General features: G+C 44.3%; 1 protein-coding gene and 1 long non-coding RNA gene across 2 annotated transcripts in view; both read right to left on the bottom strand.

The window, feature by feature from the left end:
• Positions 1-15,451, bottom strand: part of LOC307124437 (von Willebrand factor A domain-containing protein 7-like) — a 30,139-nt gene extending 14,688 nt beyond the window's left edge. The window contains exons 1-3 of the mRNA XM_079813630.1: positions 15,399-15,451; positions 13,209-13,399; positions 5,057-5,329 (exon numbers count right to left, since the gene is read on the bottom strand). Of these exons, the coding sequence (XP_079669756.1) occupies positions 5,057-5,329; positions 13,209-13,391 (456 nt within the window). The 5' untranslated portion in view covers positions 13,392-13,399; positions 15,399-15,451. The remainder of the gene's footprint in view (positions 1-5,056; positions 5,330-13,208; positions 13,400-15,398) is intronic.
• A 5,576-nt stretch (positions 15,452-21,027) lies between these two features.
• On the bottom strand, positions 21,028-22,725 carry LOC307124469. Its single transcript, XR_013816269.1, has 4 exons — positions 22,650-22,725; positions 22,379-22,501; positions 21,694-21,827; positions 21,028-21,109 (listed from the first exon to the last, which is right to left on the bottom strand). It is a non-coding gene; the product is annotated as an uncharacterized lncRNA (long non-coding RNA).
• Between the last annotated feature and the right edge of the window lie 1,125 nt (positions 22,726-23,850).

Here is a 23,850-nt window from a genome sequence, read left to right as displayed (position 1 = left end):
ACTGGGGCCCCCTCACCCCCACTGTTGAACTCTCTGTTGCGCACTACGGTGTCCACAGAGGGCTTGACGTGGCGTGGTGTGGCTGTCCTAAGCACCCTCCCAAAGCCTGTGGGCTCGTCTACTTCGGTGGCGTGGTCCTGCAGAGCTACGGGCAGGCCGCCGCCCCGTTGCACATGCACAAGGGTGGAGCCGACCCAGGGCTCTTCATTGAGCTGCGTGCCGCGACTGATCCCGCCCCCGGGCGGTGAAGGTGGCCACACGCTCCCTGGGTCGGGAGATGTCCACAGCTGTGGTCCGGGAGAACACCTGGCCTTACCTGGTGATTTGGAGGACGTTGAGTGGGCCCGCCCCCTCAACTCACCCATATCCCAGGCTGGCCTCTTCGGCGGCGCGGCTGGGAACTGCGCCCAACAGTTCTCGGCCGCCCCAGAGCAGACTGAGGCTGTAACACGTACTGCACCGGCGGCCAGCTGCTGCACCAGCCGCCGGCTCAGTCGCCTCAGTCCGCTCGCCGCCGAGGGCGCCCTCCCTCCTCCCGCCCGGCCCCAGCAGCAGCCTTCACCCGGGCCGCGCCGTGGAGGTGGTTGAGGATGACGCCCAGTCCGCTCCCCAGCCTGGTTAAACGCCACGCTGGAAGTGGACAACTCAGAGATGGGTTCCAGTTCTTCCCAGGGGATGGTAGCAGGGCCTCTCCTTCCCCCGGTGGAGGGCCGGGGGAAAATCCTTCCGCTGCTGGCCCCCGGGCTAGCAGCGCTTGGGAAGAACTCATGTTCCTGTCTCTGAGAACCCAGAGACCGGTGATGACAGTGCGCGCCACCCACGGGTCCCGCCACTCGCATCCCTCTCTGTCGCCAGCCTCCTGGCAGAGCAGACCCCAGTGGAACGCGCGTCCTTCCCTGGTCTCCTCTGTCAGGACGCAGCCGTTAACCGCACCCCCACACCGGGACGCCCAACAGCCTCCCTTGTCCGGGTCGGTAACGCTGCATCGCTGCCCCACTCCGGGTACACCTGTAGTCCGATTGACCCCGCTGGTGCAGTTCCTGGGAGCCTGGCTTCAGATTCCAGGGCTGTCCCGCTGGGTCGCGAAGACAGTCAGGTGCGGCTACGCGATTCAGTTCGCGCAGGTTCCTCCCCGCTTTCGGGGAGTCCGTTCCACTATGATCGGGGCTAATGCCCCCGTCATGCGAGCGGAGGTTGCCACCCTACTGGCGAAGGGTGCGATCGAACCTGTCCCTCCAGCCGAGGTGAATTCCGGGTGTTACAGCCCGTACTTCATTGTACCCATAAAGACCGGTGGGCTTGACCGATCCTGGACCTGCGCGTCTTGAACCGTTACCTCCACCGGTTTCCGTTCAAGATGTTGACAGCGAAACGCCTTTTCGAAAGCGTTCGTCCAGTCGATTGGTTGCAGCGATTGACCTGAAGGACGCCTACTTCCATGTCTCCATTCTACCTCGACACAGACCGTTCCTACGGTTTGCTTTCGAGGGGCAGGCATATCAGTACGCAGTTCTACCATTCGGGCTATCTCTGTCCCCTCGCGTCTTTACGAAGATTGCCGAGGCAGCCCTTGCGCCCCTTCGGCAGCACGGGGTTCGCATCCTGAATTACCTCGACGACTGGCTTACTGGGTCACTCTCGAGAGCAGGTTTGCGGACACAGAGATTTGGTGCTCCATCACCTAGCCCGTCTGGGCCTTCGGGTCAACTGGGAGAAGAGCAAACTTTGCCCCGCGCAGAGGATCTCTTTTCTCGGTATGGATCGACTCGGTCGCCATGTGCGCGCTGCTTTCCAGCGAGCGCGCGCAGTCTCTGCTGACTTCCCTTCGACAAGTCGAGGGCAAGAGTGCGGTTCCACTGAAACTGTTTCAGAGGCTCCTGGGGCATATGGCATCTGCAGCCGCGGTAACGCCGCTCGGATTGCTTCATATGAGACCGCTTCAGCACGGGCTACGCGATCGAGTCCCGAGATGGGCATGGCGGTCTGGCACGCTCCGGGTACAAGTGACTCGGGCCTGCTTACAGACTCTCTCCCCGTGGTCGAACCTCAGTTTTCTACGGACCGGAGTGTCCTTAGAACGAGTTTCCAGGCATCTTGTTGTATCAACAGATGCATCATCCACGGGCTGGGGTGCCATGTGCAATGGACAAGCAGCCACGGGCTCCTGGATAGGACCCCAGCGCCTTCTGCATGTCAATTGCCTCGAGTTGCTGGCAGTACGGTTCGCCCTGCACCGCTTCCGAGCGTTGCTGAAGGGTCAACATATACTAGTCAGGACAGACGACACGGCCGGGCGGTCTACGCTCCCGCCGTATGTCTCAACTCGCCCGCCATCTCTTTTTTTTGGAGTCAGAAGCATCTGAGGTCCCTTCATGCTGTCCACATCCCGGGAGTCCTGAACCGTGCAGCCTACGAGCTCACGGCTTCAGCCACTTCCTGGAGAATGGAGACTCCATCCCCAGACGGTCCAGCTGATTGGGAACGGTTCGGCGACGCACAGGTAGTCCTGTTGCCTCCCAGGACTCTTCCCATTGCTCCCTGTATTATTCCCTGACCTATGGTCGGCACGGATGCACTGGCGCACAGCTGGTCGTCGGGGCTACGCAATTATGCGTTTCCCCCAGTGAGCCTTCTCGCACAGGTACTGTGCAAGATCAGGGAAGACAAGGAGCAGGTCATTTTGGTCGCCCTGTTGGCACGGCCGGACCTGGTTCTCAGAACTGCTACTCCTTGCGACAGCCCCTCCCTGGCCTATTCCTCTGAGACTACTCACTCAGAGACGGGGCACCTTTTGGCACCCGCGTCCAGCGTTCTGGAAGCTCCACGTGTGGCTTCTGGACGGGACGCGGCTGGTTTGAGTAGCCCTCCACCTGCGGTGGTCGCTACCATCACTTCCGCTAGGGCAGAGTCTACACGACACCTCTATGCGTTGAAGTGGGACCTCTTCGTCACATGGTGCTCTTCCCGCCAGGAAGACCCCTGGAAATGCCCGATCGGGTCTGTGCTTCGTTTCTCCAGGAGGGGGTGGGACGAAGGCTGTCTCCTTCCACCCTTAAGTGTACGTGGCCGCAATATCTGCCTACCACGATCTCCTGGGAGACAAAAAGGTAAGTAGCAGCACGACCTGATCATCAGGTTCCTGAGGGGGGCGAGGAGACTGAATCCTCCTCGCTCTCCTCTCGTTCCCTCTTGGGACCTCTCAGTAGTCTTAAGTGCTCTGCAGAGGCCTCCCTTTGAGCCTTTGCGGTCGGCTGAGATTAAGTTCTTGTCTATGAAGACGGCTCTGCTGACCGCATTGGCCTCGCTTAGAGGGTCGGGGACCTGCAAGCATTTTCGGTTGACGAAGCGTGCCTTGAGTTCGGGCCGGCTAACTCTCATGTGATCCTGAGACCCCGGCCCGGATATGTGCCCAAGGTTCCCACCACTCCGTTCCGAGATCAGGTGGTGAACCTGCAAGCGCTGCCTTTGGAGGAGGCAGACCCAGCCTTGGCATTGCTCTGTCCAGTACGCGCTCTCCGCACCTACGTAGACATGACGCAGTGTTTCAGGACCTCAGACCAGCTCTTTGTCTGTTATGGTGGAGAGCGGAAGGGAAGTGCTCTCTCAAAGCAGAGGTTGTCTCACTGGATAGTGGACACCATTGTTTTGGCTTACCAGCAGCAAGGCCGACCATGTCCCCTTGGTGTGAGGGCACACTCCACCCGGAGTGTGGCCTCCTCTTGGGCTCTAGCGCATGACGCCTCGCTAACAGACATCTGCAGAGCTGCAGGCTGGGCGACACCCAACACATTCGCCAGATTCTACAATCTCCGAGTGGAGCCAGTGTCCGACTATGTACTCGCCCCTACGGGTGGCCGGTAATGGACCAGGCTCAGGTGTCTTCGCTTGCTCGCCATTCCACTCCCAGGACTGGATACGTGCGATATTTTCCTCAGGTGAGCTCCCCGAGAGCCCTGAGCTCCTCCAGCACTGCTTACGCCGACATCAGTTCAGTCTGCCCTTTCGAGCCCAGACCCTCATGTCCGGCCAGGTGCTCCGTGTGCATGGTTCCCCTCCGGCGACCCCCACACGAGTATTTCCACCGTAAGCCTCCTCAGCGAGCAGGTGTCTTTCCCTTGGCAAGTCCCTGCCGCCCCTAGGGTTAAAAATCCACCTTCGGCTGGTACCCTAGAGATCTTCCATATGCAGCCCTTAGCGGGTCATATGTGTATTCTCTAAGTCCTCCCCACGGGTAGGCATCTTGGCATTCCCTCACTGGGATATGCTTCCCAGTGTACCTTGGTAATCCTGTGATAAGTGGGAGTCCTTCGTCTGTACTAGTCTTACGACAGGGTACTCACACTTACGCAGGGCACTGGATGACAGCTGAGTGGCGTTGTTGTATAGGATCCCCCATTCGTTAGTCACTAACGTACGTCGTAGTGACTGAACGAAAGGGAACGTCTCGGTTACGTATGTAACCCTCGTTCCCTGAGGAGGGAACGGAGACGTACGTTTCCTTGCCACGTCAGCTGTGCTGCCTGGAACGCGGAGTTCAGTCTTGGCTCCTGCAGCAGTAACATAATGCGATGTTCGCAGCGTACTTCCTTATATACCCACGAGGTGGGGCGGAGTTACGCATGCAAATTCCGCATGCCCATGGCATTGGCACTGCCATTGGGCGCTGTTGAATACGATGAAGATGATTGGCTTCTAAGCGAAACCCCCATTCGTTAGTCACTAACGTACGTCTCCGTTCCCTCCTCAGGGAACGAGGGTTACATACGTAACCGAGACGTTATTTAACTATGGCAAGGTTAATTCAATTTTTCATTCTAGGGCACCTTTAAAATTATTTCACATTTCGCTTTATTATCTCATTATTTCACGATTCTGGATAACCCTTGCATTGAAATTCTGAATAGACATTTAAGATATTTTGACCTGCAGGATTAAAATATGTGAATAATAATAACAACAACAACAACAATGAATCAGATTATTGCATCAGTTCTGTGAGAATTATGTATTGATGTTCCGTCTACAAAATTATACAATGTTCTTTCTAACAACACACCTGTAGAGGATGCAGAGCCTCACCCAACCGCTCTCTTGCTGTGTCATAGTTATTCTCTTTTGCAGCAGCTTTAACATCTTTGACATTGCTTTGGATGAGGTTCCAGGCCTTCAAAAAACTCTCGTCATCAAAGTGGTATTCTGCATCCCACATGTGTTTTTTATCAACATCGGCATTACTATCGCAAACTGTTTTAATGGCTTGTTGGAAACCTTTGGCTGATTCAGGAGATGAGCAAGCTTCTGTCAGAGACTCAACTGTCCATTCTGCTGACTGAAACAGAAAAGACATGCAATTAATCTATATGTACACTGTATATATCAGTAGACTTTTGCATAAAGTAATGGATGGTGTGGCTTTTGTATGACAAAGTGCAATAAAGTTTATAACAGAAAATTCGGTAACATGCAACTAGAATACTGTTCCATCATTAAAAACACAAGAACGAATGAGTAACGCAATATTAACACTCTAGTAACTACTATTAACAAACTCTGATTAACTAATTATAGTGCTTAATTGAATGTGGTAGTTATTAGCTAATCAGTAACTGTTATTTTTTCATACCTCCCAGAGGACTAATAAGAATTACTATGCAGGTGTTACATGCACGCCAGGCTCCACCCCCTCACTACCACAACGATCCCTGTCACCTGAGTACTGAGCACACACACCTGCACATCATCATCACTGCAATCACCACCTGCACTTAAGCACCACACTCACACTCAGTCACTGTCCGGTATCGTTTGCACATGACCCTACATGCTTGCTTCCTCGGACTCACCTGACTACTTACCTGATCCCCAACGAACCCTGAGTGTCTCCTCGTCTCGTCCTGTCTCCTGGTCCTCGTCTCCTTCGATCCATTGTTCCTGTGTTCAAGATCCCAAGACATATTGTATTACCAACCATTCCAGCATTACCAGATACACTCACTCAGACTCTCACCGCACCTGCTCACTTCCTGGTTACGAAATAAACTCTGCTTTCACCTGCCTCTGTTATCCGTGTCTACTCGGTTTGTAACAGAATACCGGACCAACACAGCACACCAGGATGAGCACCCCGGATCCATTCCAAGAGCTCGTCGACGCCGTTCGGCGAGCTCTTCCCACCAGCGCACTTGCACCTTCACCGGCGAGCACTTCCGGGATCCACACAACCACTTCTTCGCCCCACGAGTACGCCAGTCCCATGGCCAGACCGGCGCCCTTCTCTGGTTCGGCGGAGGATTGCAACGGATTCCTTCTGCAATGTTCGCTGGTCCTGGAGATGCAGCCGCGCCTGTACCCCAACGATCGCGCTAAGGTAGAGTTCATCACATCTCAACTCTCCGGTAAAGCGCTCCGTTGGGCGGAATCCATGTGGTCCACAGACAGTCCAGTGATCCAGACCCTGTCGGGGTTCCTGTCTCACTTTAAGGAGGTCTTTGGTTAACCATCATGGGATTCGTCGATCGGAGAACAGTTATACCATCTGAAACAAGGTACCTCCACAGTTAATGTGTATGCTCTACAGTTTCGAACCCTCGCTGCTGCTAGTGGATGGAACGAGCAGTCCTTGCTTACAACCTACCGACAGGGTCTGGATCCTCGGGTGCGGCTGCATCTCGCTGCATACGAGGATACCATCGGGCTAGAACGCTTCATCCAACTCTCCATCCGCTTCGCCTCTCGTATGCAGTCGTGCACCAGGGCCAACCAGGTGATGTCAGCACTCCAGAACCCAACCCCGAGCCCATGCAACTGGAGAACTCCCGACTGACGTCAGCTGAACGGCAGAGACGGCTGACCCAGAATCTCTGTCTCTACTGCGGTCTACCTGGGCATTACATCTCAGAATGCCCAGTCCGTCCTCCTCGACCCATGGTGAGTGCAATCATTCCTTCACTCTCTAAAATGAAGCCACTCACCACAACTGTGAACCTTACTGCTGCTGGAATCTCCCTTTTAGTTACTGCCCTCCTTGATTCTGGGTCAGCCGGGAACTTCATCTTGGAAACCCTCTGCCATCAGCTCAAGCTCCCACGTCTGCAACTTCGACGATCTACCAGGTCCAGTCGGTAACGGGCAGACCACTCAGTCGGAGGCAGGTTAGTCGCTCCGTGGGCCCCATCGGAGTGCAAGTCGGAATCCTCCACATGGAGCGACTACACCTGCTGGTTCTGGAGGAATCCACCGCTGACATCATCCTAGGGCGCCCGTGGTTAGAGCAGCACAACCCCGTCATCTCCTGGAAGACAGGAGAGGTCCTGAAGTGGGGCGACAGCTGCTTCCCGGACTGCTTCCCATCTCCACCGATTCGTCCCTCTCCGCGTCCCCAAGATCTCTCCGTCTGTGCAACGTCCATCGAGAGTCCGGTAAAGATGATCGGTGGATGTCCCCTCCTGTTATGCCCCCTTCAGAGACGTCTTCTGTCCCCAACGGGCCTCCAAGCTGCCTCCCCATCGGCCATGGGACTGCGCCATCGATCTGCTGCCAGGTGAACCCGTGCCCAGGGGGAAAATCTATCCCCTCTCTCTCCCGGAGGAGAAGGCCATGGAGGAGTACATCAAGGAGGCGCTGGAGCAAGGCTACATCCGTCCATCTACCTCCCCTGCTGCTTCGAGCTTCTTCTTCGTGGCAAAGATGGACAGAGGCTTGCGGCCTTGTATCGACTACCGGTCATTAAATAACATCACCGTCAAGTTCCGTTACCCCCTTCCTCTCGTCCCAGCTGCCCTGGAACATCTCCGTGGTGCCACTGTGTTCACGAAGTTGGACCTCCGCAGCGCTTAAAACCTCATCCGGATACGTGAGGGGGACGAGTGGAAGACCGCCTTTGTCACGCCCACTGGTCACTACGAGTATTTAGTGATGCCCTATGGACTCGCCAATGCCCCCTCCGTATTCCAGGACTTCATCCACGAGGTGCTCCGGGAGTGTCTCCACAGGTTCGTGCTGGTATATATAGATGACATATTGATCTACTCCTGGAGCATGGCCGACCTTCGCTGTCACGTTGCGGAGGTCCTACAATGCCTGAGGAACTACCAGCTCTACCTCAAGGCCGAGAAGTGCTCATTCCACCAGCCCACTGTGCAGTTCCTCGGGTACAACATAGATCACAGTGGCATCCGGATGGATGAGAGGAAGGTGGAAGCCATCCGGTCTTGGCCAACTCCCACCTCCGTGAAGGAACTACAACGCTTCCTGGGTTTCGCACATTTCTATCGACGCTTCATACAAAACTACAGCTCCATCGCCAGTCCCCTCACCAGCCTGCTCCGCAACAAGCCCAAGTCTCTGTCCTGGACCCCATCCGCCACCCAAGCCTTCCAGACCCTAAAGGAATGGGTGGGGTCCTTTCTCAGCAGCAGGGGAACCCCAGCCATCTCCATCCATGTGCCTTCTTCTCCCGCAAGCTCAGCCCGGCGGAGGTTAACTATGACATCGGCAACCGAGAGCTCCTTGCCATCAAGCTCGCACTGGAGGAGTGGAGGCACTGGCTAGAGGGCTCCAAACACTGACTGACCATAAGAACCTGGGGTATCTCCGAGAGGCAAGACGACTCAACCCCCGACAGGCTCGCTGGGCACTCTTCTTCAGGAGGTTCGACTTCCACATTTTCTACCGGCCAGGGGCCAAGAACATCAAGGCAGATGCCCTTTCCCGCATCCACGGCCCAGAGGAACGTTCCGAGGAAGAAGAGGAACCCATTCTCCCCACGAAGCTCTTCCTCAGTCCCATCACATGGTCAGAAGAGACCCTATCCTCTACCAATGCCTCCACCAACGTGCCGCCGGGCTGTCCTCCGGGCTTGCAATACATCACTTGAGCACAACGCATCCCTCTGATTCACTCCTCACATACATCACTGGGCACTGGTCACCCTGGGGTCAATGAAACCCTCTCGCTGCTACGCCAGCGCTTCTGGTGGCCACACATGCCAGCTGATGTCAGAAGGTACGTGAGGGGATGCCGGGAATGCGCCATGGCCAAAAGCCCTCGACACCTGCCAGCTGGGAAACTCCTGCCTCTGCCCGTTCCCAACCGTCCGTGGTCACACCTAGGGGTGGATTTCATCACAGACCTGCCCAATTCAGAGAACTGTACCTGTATCCTCGTAGTGGTTGATCGCTTCTCGAAGTCCTGCCGGCTGCTCCCACTACGAGGACTTCCCACAGCCCTAGAGCCATGTTTAGCCACGTCTTCCGGTATTATGGCATTCCCGAAGATATCGTATCTGACAGAGGTCCGCAATTAATTTCTAAGGTATGGAAGGCCTTCTTTGCACTCCTAGGTGTGACCGTCAGCTTCACGTCCGGATACCATCCTCACACGAACGGGCAGACGGAAAGAAAGATCCAGGAGATTGGCCGTTTCCTCCGTACCTTCAGTCACGGCCACCAGGACTCCTGGAACCAGTTCCTAGGATGGGCCGAGTACGCACAGAACTCACTTCGACAATCCACCACTGGCCTGACACCTTTCCAGTGCGTACTCGGCTATCAACCGCCCCTCTTCCCCTGGTCTGGGGAACCCTCCGACGTTCCTGCGGTTGACTACTGGTTCCGGGATAGTGAGAGGGTCTGGGACTCAGCCCATCACCAACTTCAACGGGCACTCTGCAGACGCAAGTTGACAGCCGACCTTCACTGCTCCGACGCTCCGACATTCCAGGTGGGGCAGAAGGTCTGGCTGTCCACCCGGGACATCAGACTGCGTCTGCAGTGCAAGAAGTTGATCATTGGCCTCTTCGAGATCCTGCAGCAGATCAATCCGGTGACGTATAGACTCCAACTACCACCTCAGTACCGGATTCACCCCACTTTCCACGTGTCTCTCCTGAAACCTCACTACCCCACTGTTTCTGTTTCCCCAGAGCCTGGCGTTACTCCGGAGCCTCCCCCTCCACTTCTAGTTGATGACGGCGCAGCATATCAGGTCCAGGACTCCCGGCGTCGTGGTGGTCATCTACAGTACCTGGTAGACTGGGAGGGGTACGGCCCTGAAGAAAGATCGTGGGTACCCAGGCATGACATCCTTGATCCGAATCTACTAGAGACATTCCACGCTACCCGCCCTGATCGACCGGCACCGCGGGGTAGAGGTCGACCACCATGGCGTCGGGGTCCTCGGCCCTCAGGAGATGGCCGTGGAGGGGGGGGTAATGTTACATGCACGCCAGGCTCCACCCCCTCACTACCACAACGATCCCTGTCACCTGAGTACTGAGCACACACACCTGCACGTCATCATCACTGCAATCACCACCTGCACTTAAGCACCACACTCACACTCAGTCACTGTCCGGTATCGTTTGCACATGACCCTACATGCTTGCTTCCTCGGACTCACCTGACTACTTACCTGATCCCCAACGAACCCTGAGTGTCTCCTCGTCTCGTCCTGTCTCCTGGTCCTCGTCTCCTTCGATCCATTGTTCCTGTGTTCAAGATCCCAAGACGTATTGTATTACCAACCATTCCAGCATTACCAGATACTCTCACTCAGACTCTCACCGCACCTGCTCACTTCCTGGTTACGAAATAAACTCTGCTTTCACCTGCCTCTGTTATCCGTGTCTACTCTGTTTGTAACAGCAGGTGCATAATTAACATGAATAATGCATAATGTATAATAAGGTAATTGTAGCCCACTAGTAATGACTCTCAAGTATTACCAAATTCTTCAGAAGGAATAACACAATATTTTAAAGTGAAAAGCATGCTAACTCTCTAGTAATGACTGAAATCATTGTAAGCTTTTGAGGTTTTTGTAAGGTTTTGAATAATAATTCATTCTGATGGTTGGAATGATCCAAATGGACAGTAATTCCTTTAGAAGGATGTAGTAACACTTGAGTCATTACTATCCAAAACCTTACAAAAACCTCAATTGTCATTTACCTAGCTGCGAATAGCACCAAATTAATAAACAACTGTCATGAGTTGGGTTTGGTCTCTCTCTCTCTCTCTCTCTCTCTCTCTCGACAGCTCAGTTGTTTTTGTTTCGTGATGCTGGAAAGAAAGCCATTTATACTCTGTGTTAAAACATGGTACTTGAAAACACTAGAGAGTGTTAAAGAATCCAAACGGCTGGAGATGTTCGGGCTAGGCGCTTCCCCTAAAGGTAGCTGGAGGTCCTTGTACAAACCACCGCTTGAGAAAAGGTCAGAAGACCTTCAGTGGAGAATTGTACATGGGATTATAGCTACAAACAGATACAGAGCACACCTTGATCCACAGGTTGGGAGGGGTTGCCCTTTATGTGGAGAACAGGAAAACGTTTTTCATTTGTTTTTGGAGTGTGAAAGGCTTCAGCCACTTTTTCTTCAGTTGGAAGAGTGGTGTCATACTCTGGGGGAAGTTTTTACACCAGTTTTATTAATCTATGGCCCAAAATATAGTCTGTTTAATGTCAAACAACAAAAGACAAGGACATTACTCACTGCTCTTGATTGAATAGCTTTTGTAAGTTTAATAGGATTAATCTTTAATTTATGCACTCAAATATGCAATGTTATTTTACATTTGATACATTTCTGTACCTGAAAACTAATGTTAGACGTACCTGAAAAACCTGAAAAGCATATCTAGCAGAACCATATTGTTGATCTTATTTATTTGTGGTTATCATTTTTACTTGAATACTTTTATACTTTGATTTGAATATATGTTATATTATTTATTTTAATAGTTCAAAAAGTACAACAAATGTTACAATTTCAATTGAATTGTTAAAAGGTGTCTTTTTAATAAATGCAACACATTCACAAAGTCATGTGAAATAATCGTGTTACATAATCGTGATTTCAATATTGACCAAAATAATCGTGATTATGATTTTTTCCATAATCGAGCAGCCCTACAACGGAGCGACGTATAGTTGTCAAAAGAACTCAACTGCACGCACGCTGGAAGAAGTAGAAGAAGAAGATGAGTGTAAACAATCTTTGCTGGTGTTGTAAAAAAAAATTAAGGATTCACAGAGTACTTACAAACACGATCATCATTTTTGAGAGAAATAGTAAAGGTGAATGCATAAACGAACAAGTTCTCCTTTTAGGATTAGAACGAATTCAACCCAAGCGCTCTTTGGTGATGTGCATGAATATGTTACTGTTGATCATCTGTCCATCATCGTATAAAGCCCGCTCTGACAATTTGATTGGTCCGAACAGCTCTGGTTCGAGCATAGTTGCTCCTCAACGGATCAAGTCCAGACCGAACTTCCCGACCTCAAATGTTGTGGTTCGAACTGGCATCCAGGCTATGCCAACCCCAACCCCCAGACCCCTCTCCATTTCCACCCCTGCTTACACACGAAACCACTGAAACCAACTCAAAACGATGTAGTATACATGACAGGCCAGTATGTGGTGCAGTAATTCTGCCACAGAGCTACACTAAAAATGGAAAAGAAGAGTTGTGGCTAGAAGGGGTACAGCAATGGTAGGAAGTGAGGCAAAATCGCACGATAAAATAACAATAAATAAATTAGATAATTACCAATTTATTGATGCCTACACCTAGTCCAACCCTAAACCTACCCTTACAATAATGCAGTGACTAAATGACGCAATACTGATGTGCGCATGCCCAGTGACCGTAGTAGGGGGCAATTTCGGATTCAGCCCATATCTTTAAAATGCAAATCCAAATTACAGCGAAGCGCAACCGTAGACCTAGCTACTACGGTGCACTGCAGTGGTCAAAAAGGATATCATTTCATATAAACAGTGAATTTTTAAGTGATATATTCTTGAAAACTCAGAGATGTGGATTCTGATGGCAATTAAATTACCACACAAATTTATGTTTGTCAAAAAACAGTATAATTCGGCCGGGGATTTTTATCCGGGTGGTGGGAGAAACACACTGGCATTCTGGATACGGACGGCAATAAAATCACTGACCCTGCCCTGTCAATATAGTTGAAAATACCTTATGACCCCACGAGAAACAATTACCATCCAAATAGGGCTCATGACAGTCTTCAAACACATATGTTTAAAAGCTTAAAATGTTTTTAATATATCCTATTTTTGTGTATTTCTAATGTGGAAATGTATTTATGCCCTCAAACAGATAAAATATCAGTTTTGGAAATAAACAAATCTATATATCCCAGCCACACCAAAAACAATGATTTCTTTCTTTGCTCACCTGCACAAAATTTCGTCCTTGTTGAAGTGCCTGAGCCCTACAGACTTCTGCTGTTGTTTGTAAAATTGCTATTTGCGTTATTTCTTGGTGAGTAATGGAACTAGTTAGCATAAACTTGAAAGCCAGGGTCATTTCTTTACTGTGCAGATTGACTAATAGGATGATAATCACATAGGCCCTCATTTATCAATCTTGCGTACACCAATTTTCCAGCGTACACCTGGCGTACACCCAAAACCACGGTGACTTTGAGATTTATCAATATGGACGTTGGCGTACCGCACGCTCAAATCCTACACCAGCTCAGGAGGTGGTGTACGCACGTTTTGAGTTAGTGCGAAAATGCACAGAAAAACAATTCCTAACACCACAAAACGCACTGACAAAGATATGCTATATTATGACCCACTGTAACAACAACAACAACAACAACAAATAAAGCCCTATTCGCACGGGATAAGTATTATCTGGGGACCTCGTGTGATTTATTTAGAAATTACTCCCCCACATCTGAATTTTGCGTGGCGCATTCGCACGAGATAAATTTTACTCGAATTTACTGACTTATCTCCCGGATATGATGTTACTTGAAAATGTTTTTTCGTTATATAGCTGTATGAAATTATAAACAGTCGTATCGATATCATTTTGATTGTTTTAGTAATACAAATAATTTCGTATAATAACAATATACGACGGAAGATTCAGTTTCAAAGCTAATGTAAAAGTGCCCATTTAAGCGAGTTGTCATTGTACTGTTCTGTTTTTGTGTTTTTCATTAAGAATAATATTAAACACACCATTCAAGCAATTAGGCTACTCCCAAATTGTGCTCATTCTAAAGTGAAAGTAGTAGTCTATAATCCGCGCGGCCGCACGGGAAGTCATAACGGTGCGCATTATATGCAGCCTAGCTCCATTCTTCGTGAAAGATAAAGATAGAAATGCGCACAGGACACAAAAACCTTGCAAAAATTATATACGATCCGCCTAATCCCGGCCAAATAGATGCCGATTCGCACAGGACTAATATTAGGCCTATCACAGGACCTCGGTGTTCGGCGAAATATGGTAGGTCATTTGCGGGGGAATTTTTACTTTCCATATTACAGACATGGCCGATTTGCACGGGATTAAGATCACAGACATTCTCTGCAATTATTACAAATCACCAGAGCTCCCCACATCCCGTGCGAATAGGGAAGTAATTATAAACTTAAGTGTTTATTTTTGTGCAACATGGACTTCAATGTTTAATTTGTGTGACTTTACCAAAGCATTTGATATGTATTCCTCCAGTTGCGAGCCTGTGCGCTTTACCTGACGTTGGTTAGGCCCGGTTAGCTGCGCACGGACTGGAACTGAACATAATTCAGACTGACAAAATAATAAAAATGACATTCTTCTTCTTTTAAATAATAATAAAATAAATAATAATAATAACGAAATTCTTCTTCTAAATAACAATAAGCGTCATTAATAGGCTAATACAAATCATAATAATAATAAGAATCTAACAAATTGTCATGCAATTATATTAATGTGAATGAATGGTACTCCACATCACATCATCATCACTATTGTACACCCGAATACATGTGATGTGATACGAAATTAAATGCATATTATTTCAAAACACGTGCTGTAAAATAATTAATTGTGATAGGTAATTTCTCATCCAAAAAGCTATTTAAACTGGATTTCCACCGTACACCTTTTTGTGGGCGCCTTTAATCCCACTCTTTAAACTCCCAAATAAAAAAAAAAATGTTTTCCTCTTCCCTGGTGATGGTCTCGATCTCCACGTCAGAGAAGTTTCGCTTCATTGCCGTCTTCCGAGTGTCCATGGCGTAAAATGAGGGCGTGGGGGAGGCATGAGACTTGAATATATAGGGGCGTGTTATTCTAATGACGATCGTTTTCAGCACGGCATTTATCAAGGGCAGGTTTTGCGTACGCCTGGATTTCAGAGGTGCGCACAGCTTCATAAATCAGGCGGTGAGAGGAGTGTAAGCATAATCTTACGCCAACATATACGCCCGTTTCTACGCAAGATTGATAAATGAGGGCCATAGAGTGGACTTTGAATCATTATGACTTAATCTGAAAAAAAAAAAAAAAACATACAAGATAAGCATCATCACTAACTTTAAGGCAAATCTGGTCAATATTATGAAATTGCTATTTTACCTCAATCCTTGAAGTTGGATAACAATGCAAAACGTATTCTCTGCTGTTTGTCCAAGCTAATGGCTTCAGGGATCATTTATACTTACATATCTCAGTCTAGAAGGCAGTCCTTCAGGGAAGGAATGTGCAATGAACAGGTTTCATTCTTTATTTATTTTTGTTTATTTTTTTTTATTTATTTTGTTTATTTATGTTTTGTTTATTTCTCCTTGCCTGAGAAGTCTTAGGTAACTTTCAGCAGAAAGATTTGTGCAATCATTATACCAATCTTTGCATGATTCTGTCACATACACTTTTAATTAAAGGTACTTTATTGGCCTTTATTGAACCTTTACATTGCACAAAAGGGTGTGTACTTTCACTTTGTAAAGCACAAAAGACATTTTTCTTGCATTGTTTTTTTGCAATGTAGTTTGTAAATTTAAGCTGGTTTTGAAGCCCTAGTTCCTGTCTGACCTGATTTGTTTTGTCACATTATGTTATGTAACATTTTGTGGTAACACTTTACAAAAAGGTTGTATCAGTCAACACAGTCTCACTCTCACTCGTCACATATTGACGCTTGGTCAGGACCCCTCGTCGTCACTTTTTTACGTACAGGGTACCCCTTGAAAGGCATTTTTCGACGTTAAGGGTACTGCAGTGATTCCAATGAGACACCTTTGGCGTCATACACAGACGTGTTGGGCATGTGAATGTTATCATGATGTAACTATTTATTGGGTTATAATTTTTCCATTATGACATGTTGGAGTATGATTCTCAATTTAATCAGCCAGCATTATTTTATTTACATTTATTGATTTGTATTTACGCTATTCAGACACGTTTGAAAGTAGCCCAACCCCGCCCCTTAACCTACCCATTTGCGTTATATGATATAAAACACAGAATATAACAGACAACATGCACACTTTATTGAAAAATGTGAAGTATTCCAACTGTTCCGAGGCCAAACGATTGATTTGTGTGAAGAAAAGACCCAAAAGCGATCTGCGTTTCCCTCCGCACCCCGGCGTCATATTGAAGACGCCACAGGTACGGCCATACCCCTCGGCGTCAGTCTATAGACGAACTGGGAACTCCATTGCTTTCAATGGGAAACCTTTGCCGGTATTCTATCGGTATGAAATCTCGCTGAAGAAGTCTCATTCAGAATACATCGCGATGTTTGGCATCAGTGCACGTGGGCCACATGTTGGTGAGTAGCCATGAATATGTGATATAAAGTATTTTCTGTCGTTATTGATCAGATTATGTTCAGTCACTGCATTATATCTTTCATTTCCACTCAGGCTTCGCTTTTCTTTGCTTTCTAAATCAACACACCTTGCTAATAGGGCGATTAAACACTGTCACGTGACGTGCTATAGACCTTTTAAACAGTTATTCATATTTAATAATAACAACTAGTGTAGTTTCAACGTGGCATTTGTAGTAGAAGCACAATAAAAACAACCTTAGTTGTAATGTGATTGTTGTAAATAGACAGTATCCACAACACTTACCATGCTTTTTAATGCCTTTTAATGTAAAATCCAAATATTGTGATGTAAATAGTACTTTGTCCTGTATATAATGTATCTGTTATATATTATGACTTTTTCTCTTTTTTTTTTTAACCTGAAACGACCAAAAGGGCCTTTCGGACTCAGTCAGCCCATTCTTGTTCATGGAAAAGTAATGGAGAAGACCGAAAGCAGCAACAGCAAATATTTGCAATGGTAAGTATGTGTTGGTTTGAACTCTTTATCAAGCATTTGTTATTTCTTAAACATATTCTTACAAACCCCATGGCTCAATCAGTGAGAACATGTTCTCAAAGTCTTAATAATTCACAAGATTTAACAAACTGTCAAATTCATATGATACTCGTACATATTTGTACAAATACTCATACATAATCCTGCAGCTTTTACTCCGACTCCTGCCATTGGCTACAGCCTCAATTCCTGTACATATTTATCATGATTTTTGTAAATCAGTTGCCCCCCTTCTTGGAAAGCAGTCCCAGAAAGAAAAGTTTATATAAGGTCCAATGTATTCTTTAAAATGATTACAAATTGGGCCATTGGGGAGGTCTCTTCACACCTCATGACCTACCTCTGTTTGCAAGAGCGGAAATGCTCACATAACATCAGATATTCAATTATTTTGTCATCAGTTGCACTGCTGATAACGTCCTGTTTGCATGTAAATAATTTACGTGATCAAAAGATTAAGTGAATAATCAACATTTTTAAACAAATTCATGTGCTATTAAAAATATACTTTTAATAATGGAAATGCACACCTATCAGTGAACTTGTTACATAAATGTATTTAACATTTAATTATGCAACACTTTTTACAGAAGGAAATCCTACAGTTATGTAAAGGGACAACAACAACATCATCATCATGTCCTGTCCTGGGCACACTGGGCAACATGTGTCCTCCAACATATTCGATCTATGGCCACGTTCTTCACATCTTCTCATGGAACACCTGCATTCTTCAGGTCTTCACGAAACATCTGTCTCATGTCTTCCTTGGTCTTCCCTGTCTCCTGCGTCTTCCTGGTGGTGTCCACTTCATAATTGTTTTGGGGTGTTGTTGTTTGGGCATGCGTAGGATATGTCCAGTGAGGTGCACCCTTTGCTATGTCACAGTTTCTCAAAGTCTTCACGTGGAGTACCACTCCTCCTCATGATCTCTTCGATATATGCAGAACCAATATTCATAAACTGTACTTGATGTCTGCTTATGCCTTTATCAAAAAAGCATCAGTGCTCATCAGGAGTTTTAGTAAAGGACATATTTATTGCCATCGACTTCATGATGCTATATTCCAATGTATATATCTGCATTTGTATATTTGCATATATATGCATTTGTATAACAGTGTTTGTTTGAACAAATGAAGATAGTGAGAGTGAACACCTTTTGAAATCAATATGTATTCATTAAACCTTTTATTACAGTGGGATAGTATTCACTATAGTAAATGTCCACCATAACTAAATATACCGGTATGGTATCATTATATCACTACCTTGCTAATGTAAATGTAACATGAATGTATTTTATTAAAGCATTTTCTTACTGAAAATGGTTAACATTTATAATAATCATTAACTATTTGAATTGGCCTTTCATTTAGTTACAATAGAAGTGAACAATAATCACAAGGATATAGTTTATATAGTTTTAAAGTTGAGAATGTAAAATGTTCTTAATGTTTTTGCCTTAAAGGCAAGAAACCAATATATTTTCAGATAAAGTTTAACCTCATTTCTTTTATTTGTACCGCAGCATGGTTATTTTATACTGTTGTGCAGTAGTTTGGCCGCTACATTTGTATTTAAACTGTTTGACATTAAATATTGGAATATGCTTACAAAATTGTGTGCATTCATTATGCTTTTGTTACATTTATTTTAATTCCAAGAGTTCAGATGGTGAACGATGGCATAAAGTGATCTAATATATATATATATATATATATATATATATATATATATATATATATATATATATATATATATATATATATATATAAATATATACAGATATATATATATATACATATATATATATATATATATATATATATATATATATATATATATATATATATATATATATATATATATATATATATATAAATACACACACACACACACACCCCATATATATATATATATATATATATATACACACACACATATATATATATATATATATATATATATATATATATATATAGAGAGAGAGAGAGAGAGAGAGAGAGAGAGAGAGAGAGAGAGAGATTTATGCATCAGTTTAACCACACAAAGGAGATTTTTGTTTTAAAATGTGAGTTGTATTAATTAATTAGAAGAAATAAATATTTAGCAGCCTAAATATTAAATATTTAAGGATATCCCTTCAGTTGGAACCGGATGAGATCTGTCATCATTTTCCATAAATGGACAAGTAAGTGTGACGCCTCTGTTCTGCTGCGTTGTCATTGGCTAGGACTTTATCGCAGAACTCGCTGTGATTGGACAATCTTTTAACCGATATAAAACGGCGATTCATGTTACAAAGTATGTTTTGGTGTTATTGTTACATTAGTAATACGTTAAGTTAACTATAAAGTGTCGCTATGTTGTGAGAAATTACTCCTTTACCGAGATCCCAACCCTAACCCTAAGCATTTCTGCACACTTCAATGAACTACAGCGCCATGTTTCCCATTGCATTGATACACTGACAAAGGTATATGGGTAATGTAGTTTAAAACGTTTAATAATGAGACAATAAATGTTAAGTAAATGACAACTTTAATGGACAACTGGATATCTAATTATGTTCATTGTGTAAACCTTTATGACATATATGAGGGGCAGGCTGAAATTTGATATTTTACTGTGAGCACTTTTAGAAAACCTTTATGCCAGCTTTCCATATCTGTCTGAAAACTGTGCCCAACATTATTTAGTAAACATAGCATAAGCAGTTGTCCTGCCAATTTTCTCTGTGATACGCTAACCAGACTTTGAGTAACAGCCATTTGAAATGTGCTTTTTTTTGCTCTTCCAGGGGCCTCCATTGGGTCCCTGAGGGCGGAAGGGCAGTACAACATACACAGATCTATTTTCCTCATCATGGACAACAAACTTTGAGTCACATTTAAATATCAGAGTATTTTCTCTTTTCTATTCTAACATCATGCTTGTATTAGGTTTTGATGGGTATTGTGAGACCATCTGATGAAATACAGAAATATTTGAAAGAAATGTAATATAATTATTAATATTTATTTTCTTTTATGGATAAACACCCATAAATATAATGGATGAACCCACAACAACTTGCCATTATCCAGTTTCCAGTGTAAACAAAAACTATTTAGATTTACACTTCACTATTATTATTAAATATAGGACAATGCACCATTAAGTAAAATAACAAAAGAGACATTGCCAAAATTGTATGTATTTTCACGTACCTGACATCGGTAATGTGCATGCTTTAATTTTTATTGCAGTAGTAGATGTACCGGATTTATCAACATGGATCATCGTCAGTTAAGCTTGAAGTGTTTGAAATCCTTCCCTTTATTTCACTGAAAACTGGCGTATTGTCACAGCATGCAAATGCAACTTTTTGGTGCATTGTTGTACCAAATATAATATAACCAGATGAAAAATATTTATGTTTCAAGTAAAATAATATTGTTAATTACTTTGATAACCTAAATCAACTCCTAAAATGTGTATTTACTTTAAAAACACCATACACAATATTCACCATACTTTATCACTCAACTCTTTATTGGAGGATACAGTATACAGTTGATAAAGTAGCATAAAGAAAAATTAGATTCAAGATAAATAAAAATGGGTCTTCAAAAATACATTAACATCATATTAATCCATTCACAGCTGCTGAAGCCACACAAATGAGTGCCACAGAATCCCATCCAGTCAACTATGATACAGAAAACAGATTTGATATTGTGTTGAAAAATAATGATACATTATCACAGCTAGACTGGTTTCTTGCTCTTCCCTCTATCATGTTCATGTTCTATCCTGTTCTTCTTCTTCTAAACAGTTTGCCCACTTGTACCCTACAGTGTATAACTGATAAACAGATGATGTGGTCACTGATGTGGTGTAGCCTTTTCTCAACCAGAGGAAGAAGTTGTAACATCCCATTGTCAGGCATTCTCCAGTCCTGGTCTAAAAGTAAAAGAAAAAACACAATTCAAATTAAGTTTAATGTAGTCAGGTTAGCATATGTTCTGCATGATTTAAGCAGTGGTTGGCTACTCTGGCCCTCAGTGTCCACTGTCCTGCAGATTTAGCTCCAACCTCAAACCCACCTGCCTATAATTATCTATAAGTAAACCTGAAGACTTTAGTTACAAATTCCAGGCATGCTCGATTAGTCTTGGAGGTAAACTCTCCATTTCAAAAGGCCCAGATTTGCCCATTCCTAATTTAAATTTACAAAGCCGCAGTCAGTACATTATATAATATACACATTGAAGCATTATGTATATAATATTGCAGCACATTATATTAGCCAAGTACTGACAAAAAATATTTTACCCATATCAACAGCAACCTTTTAAACAGCAGATCTTTAAAAATATATTTTAGAAAGGCATGGTCTCTTCTTAGCCTTTGCCAGTGATGCTAGATTTCTTTTAAGACAACATACTCTTCTGTCACTTGTTTCAAGAGCATCACTTGTGATAGCCTGCACAATGTAAAATTGTTAAAATAAGGCAATACAATAGGTACAGAGGCACAAGACTTACCATGCTTATGAAGCACCCATGGCCATGCATAGTTCTCAGAGACTGGAGTTTTTGCCTCTTGTATTCCTCCTTGGCTGCACATTAGTCTTTTCCTGTAGAATCTTCTGAAGTGTGTGCCTTCTCTTGCTATCCATCTTAAAACACAAATGCAATGTGTTTTAGTCTGTGGAGTATAAAGCCTTGTTTCAAGCCAAAAAACTAACCAGATATTTCACATAATTCAAAGAACATTTACTATTTGATTCCTAATATATGCCACAACTCATTATCTTCCAAAGCTACACAGAACCACCCATGGTCTACAAAACAATAGAGAAATACCTGGAGTTTATACCAACTAAATGCTTTTTTTAACCCTTCAATACATGTCTGCTTTTATCTAAGACAAACAGACGGTGCCATTTTTAAGAATTGAAGGCCAAAAGTGTTCCAGCCTTTAGGCTAAAAGGCAATCATTTTAATAAGAATTGTATCAAAAAGGGAAACAAATATTTACCATTTTAGATAAATCCAAGATACAGAACCTAATTTGCTCATTTTAGGAGTTATAAAAAGATTTAGACATGAATAATGGTGTGTATTTTATCAGAGTATAGAAAGAATGATCACAGCTGTCCTTTGAGAGATCAACATCAAATTCTGTACTACATATTAAAGCAAGACAATACATCAATACAAGACATACCAATGGACTTGCGCACTTTTCTGTCGTCTTTGGGCACAAGATGGCCATGTTCCTTCCTCACCCTAAACAAAGGACTTATTCGATTAGCTTGCTTCGATATAAGGGTCTGGTCTTTCTTCTCTGCTGTAAAACAAGAAAGTCACTTACTTTATGTGCAATTACTATTGTTTTTGAAACATATACATTAAGACAGTTACAATAAAATGAATTTACATACAATTCAGGGGAGCATTTCATGAGTAAATACTGATATACTAAAAATATTATTTACCTGATTACGGCAAGATTCACTACAACTAACTAGTAGCTCTTGTGAGGGTTGGCTCATAAAAGTAATCTGCAAGTAATCCTGCAAAACAGAAAGAAAGGAAATTTCATTACATTGCATGCAAGTTGTGATTTCATACATAACTGTTTCTTTCTTTAAAAAGTGTTGCATAATTAAATGTTAAATACATTTATGAAACAAGTTCACTGATAGGTGTGCATTTCCATTATTAAAAGCATATTTTTAGTAGCACATATGAATTTGTTTAAAAATGTTGATTATTTACTTGATCTTTTGATCACGTAAATTATTTACATGCACACAGGACGTTATCAGCAGTGCAACTGATGACAAAATAATTGAATATCTGATGTTATGTGAGCATTTCCGCTCTTGCAAACAGAGGTAGGTCATGAGGTGTGAAGAGACCTCCCCAATGGCCCAATTTGTAATCATTTTAAAGAATACATTGGACCTAATATAAACTTTTCTTTCTGGGACTGCTTTCCAAGAAGGGGCGCAACTGATTTACAAAAATCATGATAAATATGTACAGGAATTGAGGCTGTAGCCAATGGCAGGAGTCGGAGTAAAAGCTGCAGGATTATGTATGAGTATTTGTACAAATATGTACGAGTATCATATGAATTTGACAGTTTGTTAAATCTTGTGAATTATTAAGACTTTGAGAACATGTTCTCACTGATTGAGCCATGGGGTTTGTAAGAATATGTTTAAGAAACAACAAATGCTTGATAAAGAGTTCAAACCAACACATACTTACCATTGCAAATATTTGCTGTTGCTGCTTTCGGTCTTCTCCATTACTTTTCCATGAACAGGAATGGGCTGACTGAGTCCGAAAGGCCCTTTTGGTCGTTTCAGGTTAAAAAAAAAAAAAAGAGAAAAAGTCATAATATATCACAGATACATTATATACAGGACAAAGTACTATTTACATCACAATATTTGGATTTTACATTAAAAGGCATTAAAAAGCATGGTAAGTGTTGTGGATACTGTCTATTTACAACAATCATCACATTACAACTAAGGTTGTTTTTATTGTGCTTCTACTACAAATGCCACGTTGAAACTACACTAGTTGTTATTATTAAATATGAATAACTGTTTAAAAGGTCTATAGCACGTCACGTGACAGTGTTTAATCGCCCTATTAGCAAGGTGTGTTGATTTAGAAAGC

Source organism: Gobio gobio (assembly GCF_949357685.1).
Source record: "Gobio gobio genome assembly, chromosome: 3".
Classification (NCBI taxonomy): Eukaryota; Metazoa; Chordata; class Actinopteri; order Cypriniformes; family Gobionidae; genus Gobio; species Gobio gobio.
The sequence above is the reverse complement of the archived record's forward strand: the minus strand, read 5'-3'. Positions and strand labels throughout refer to the sequence as shown.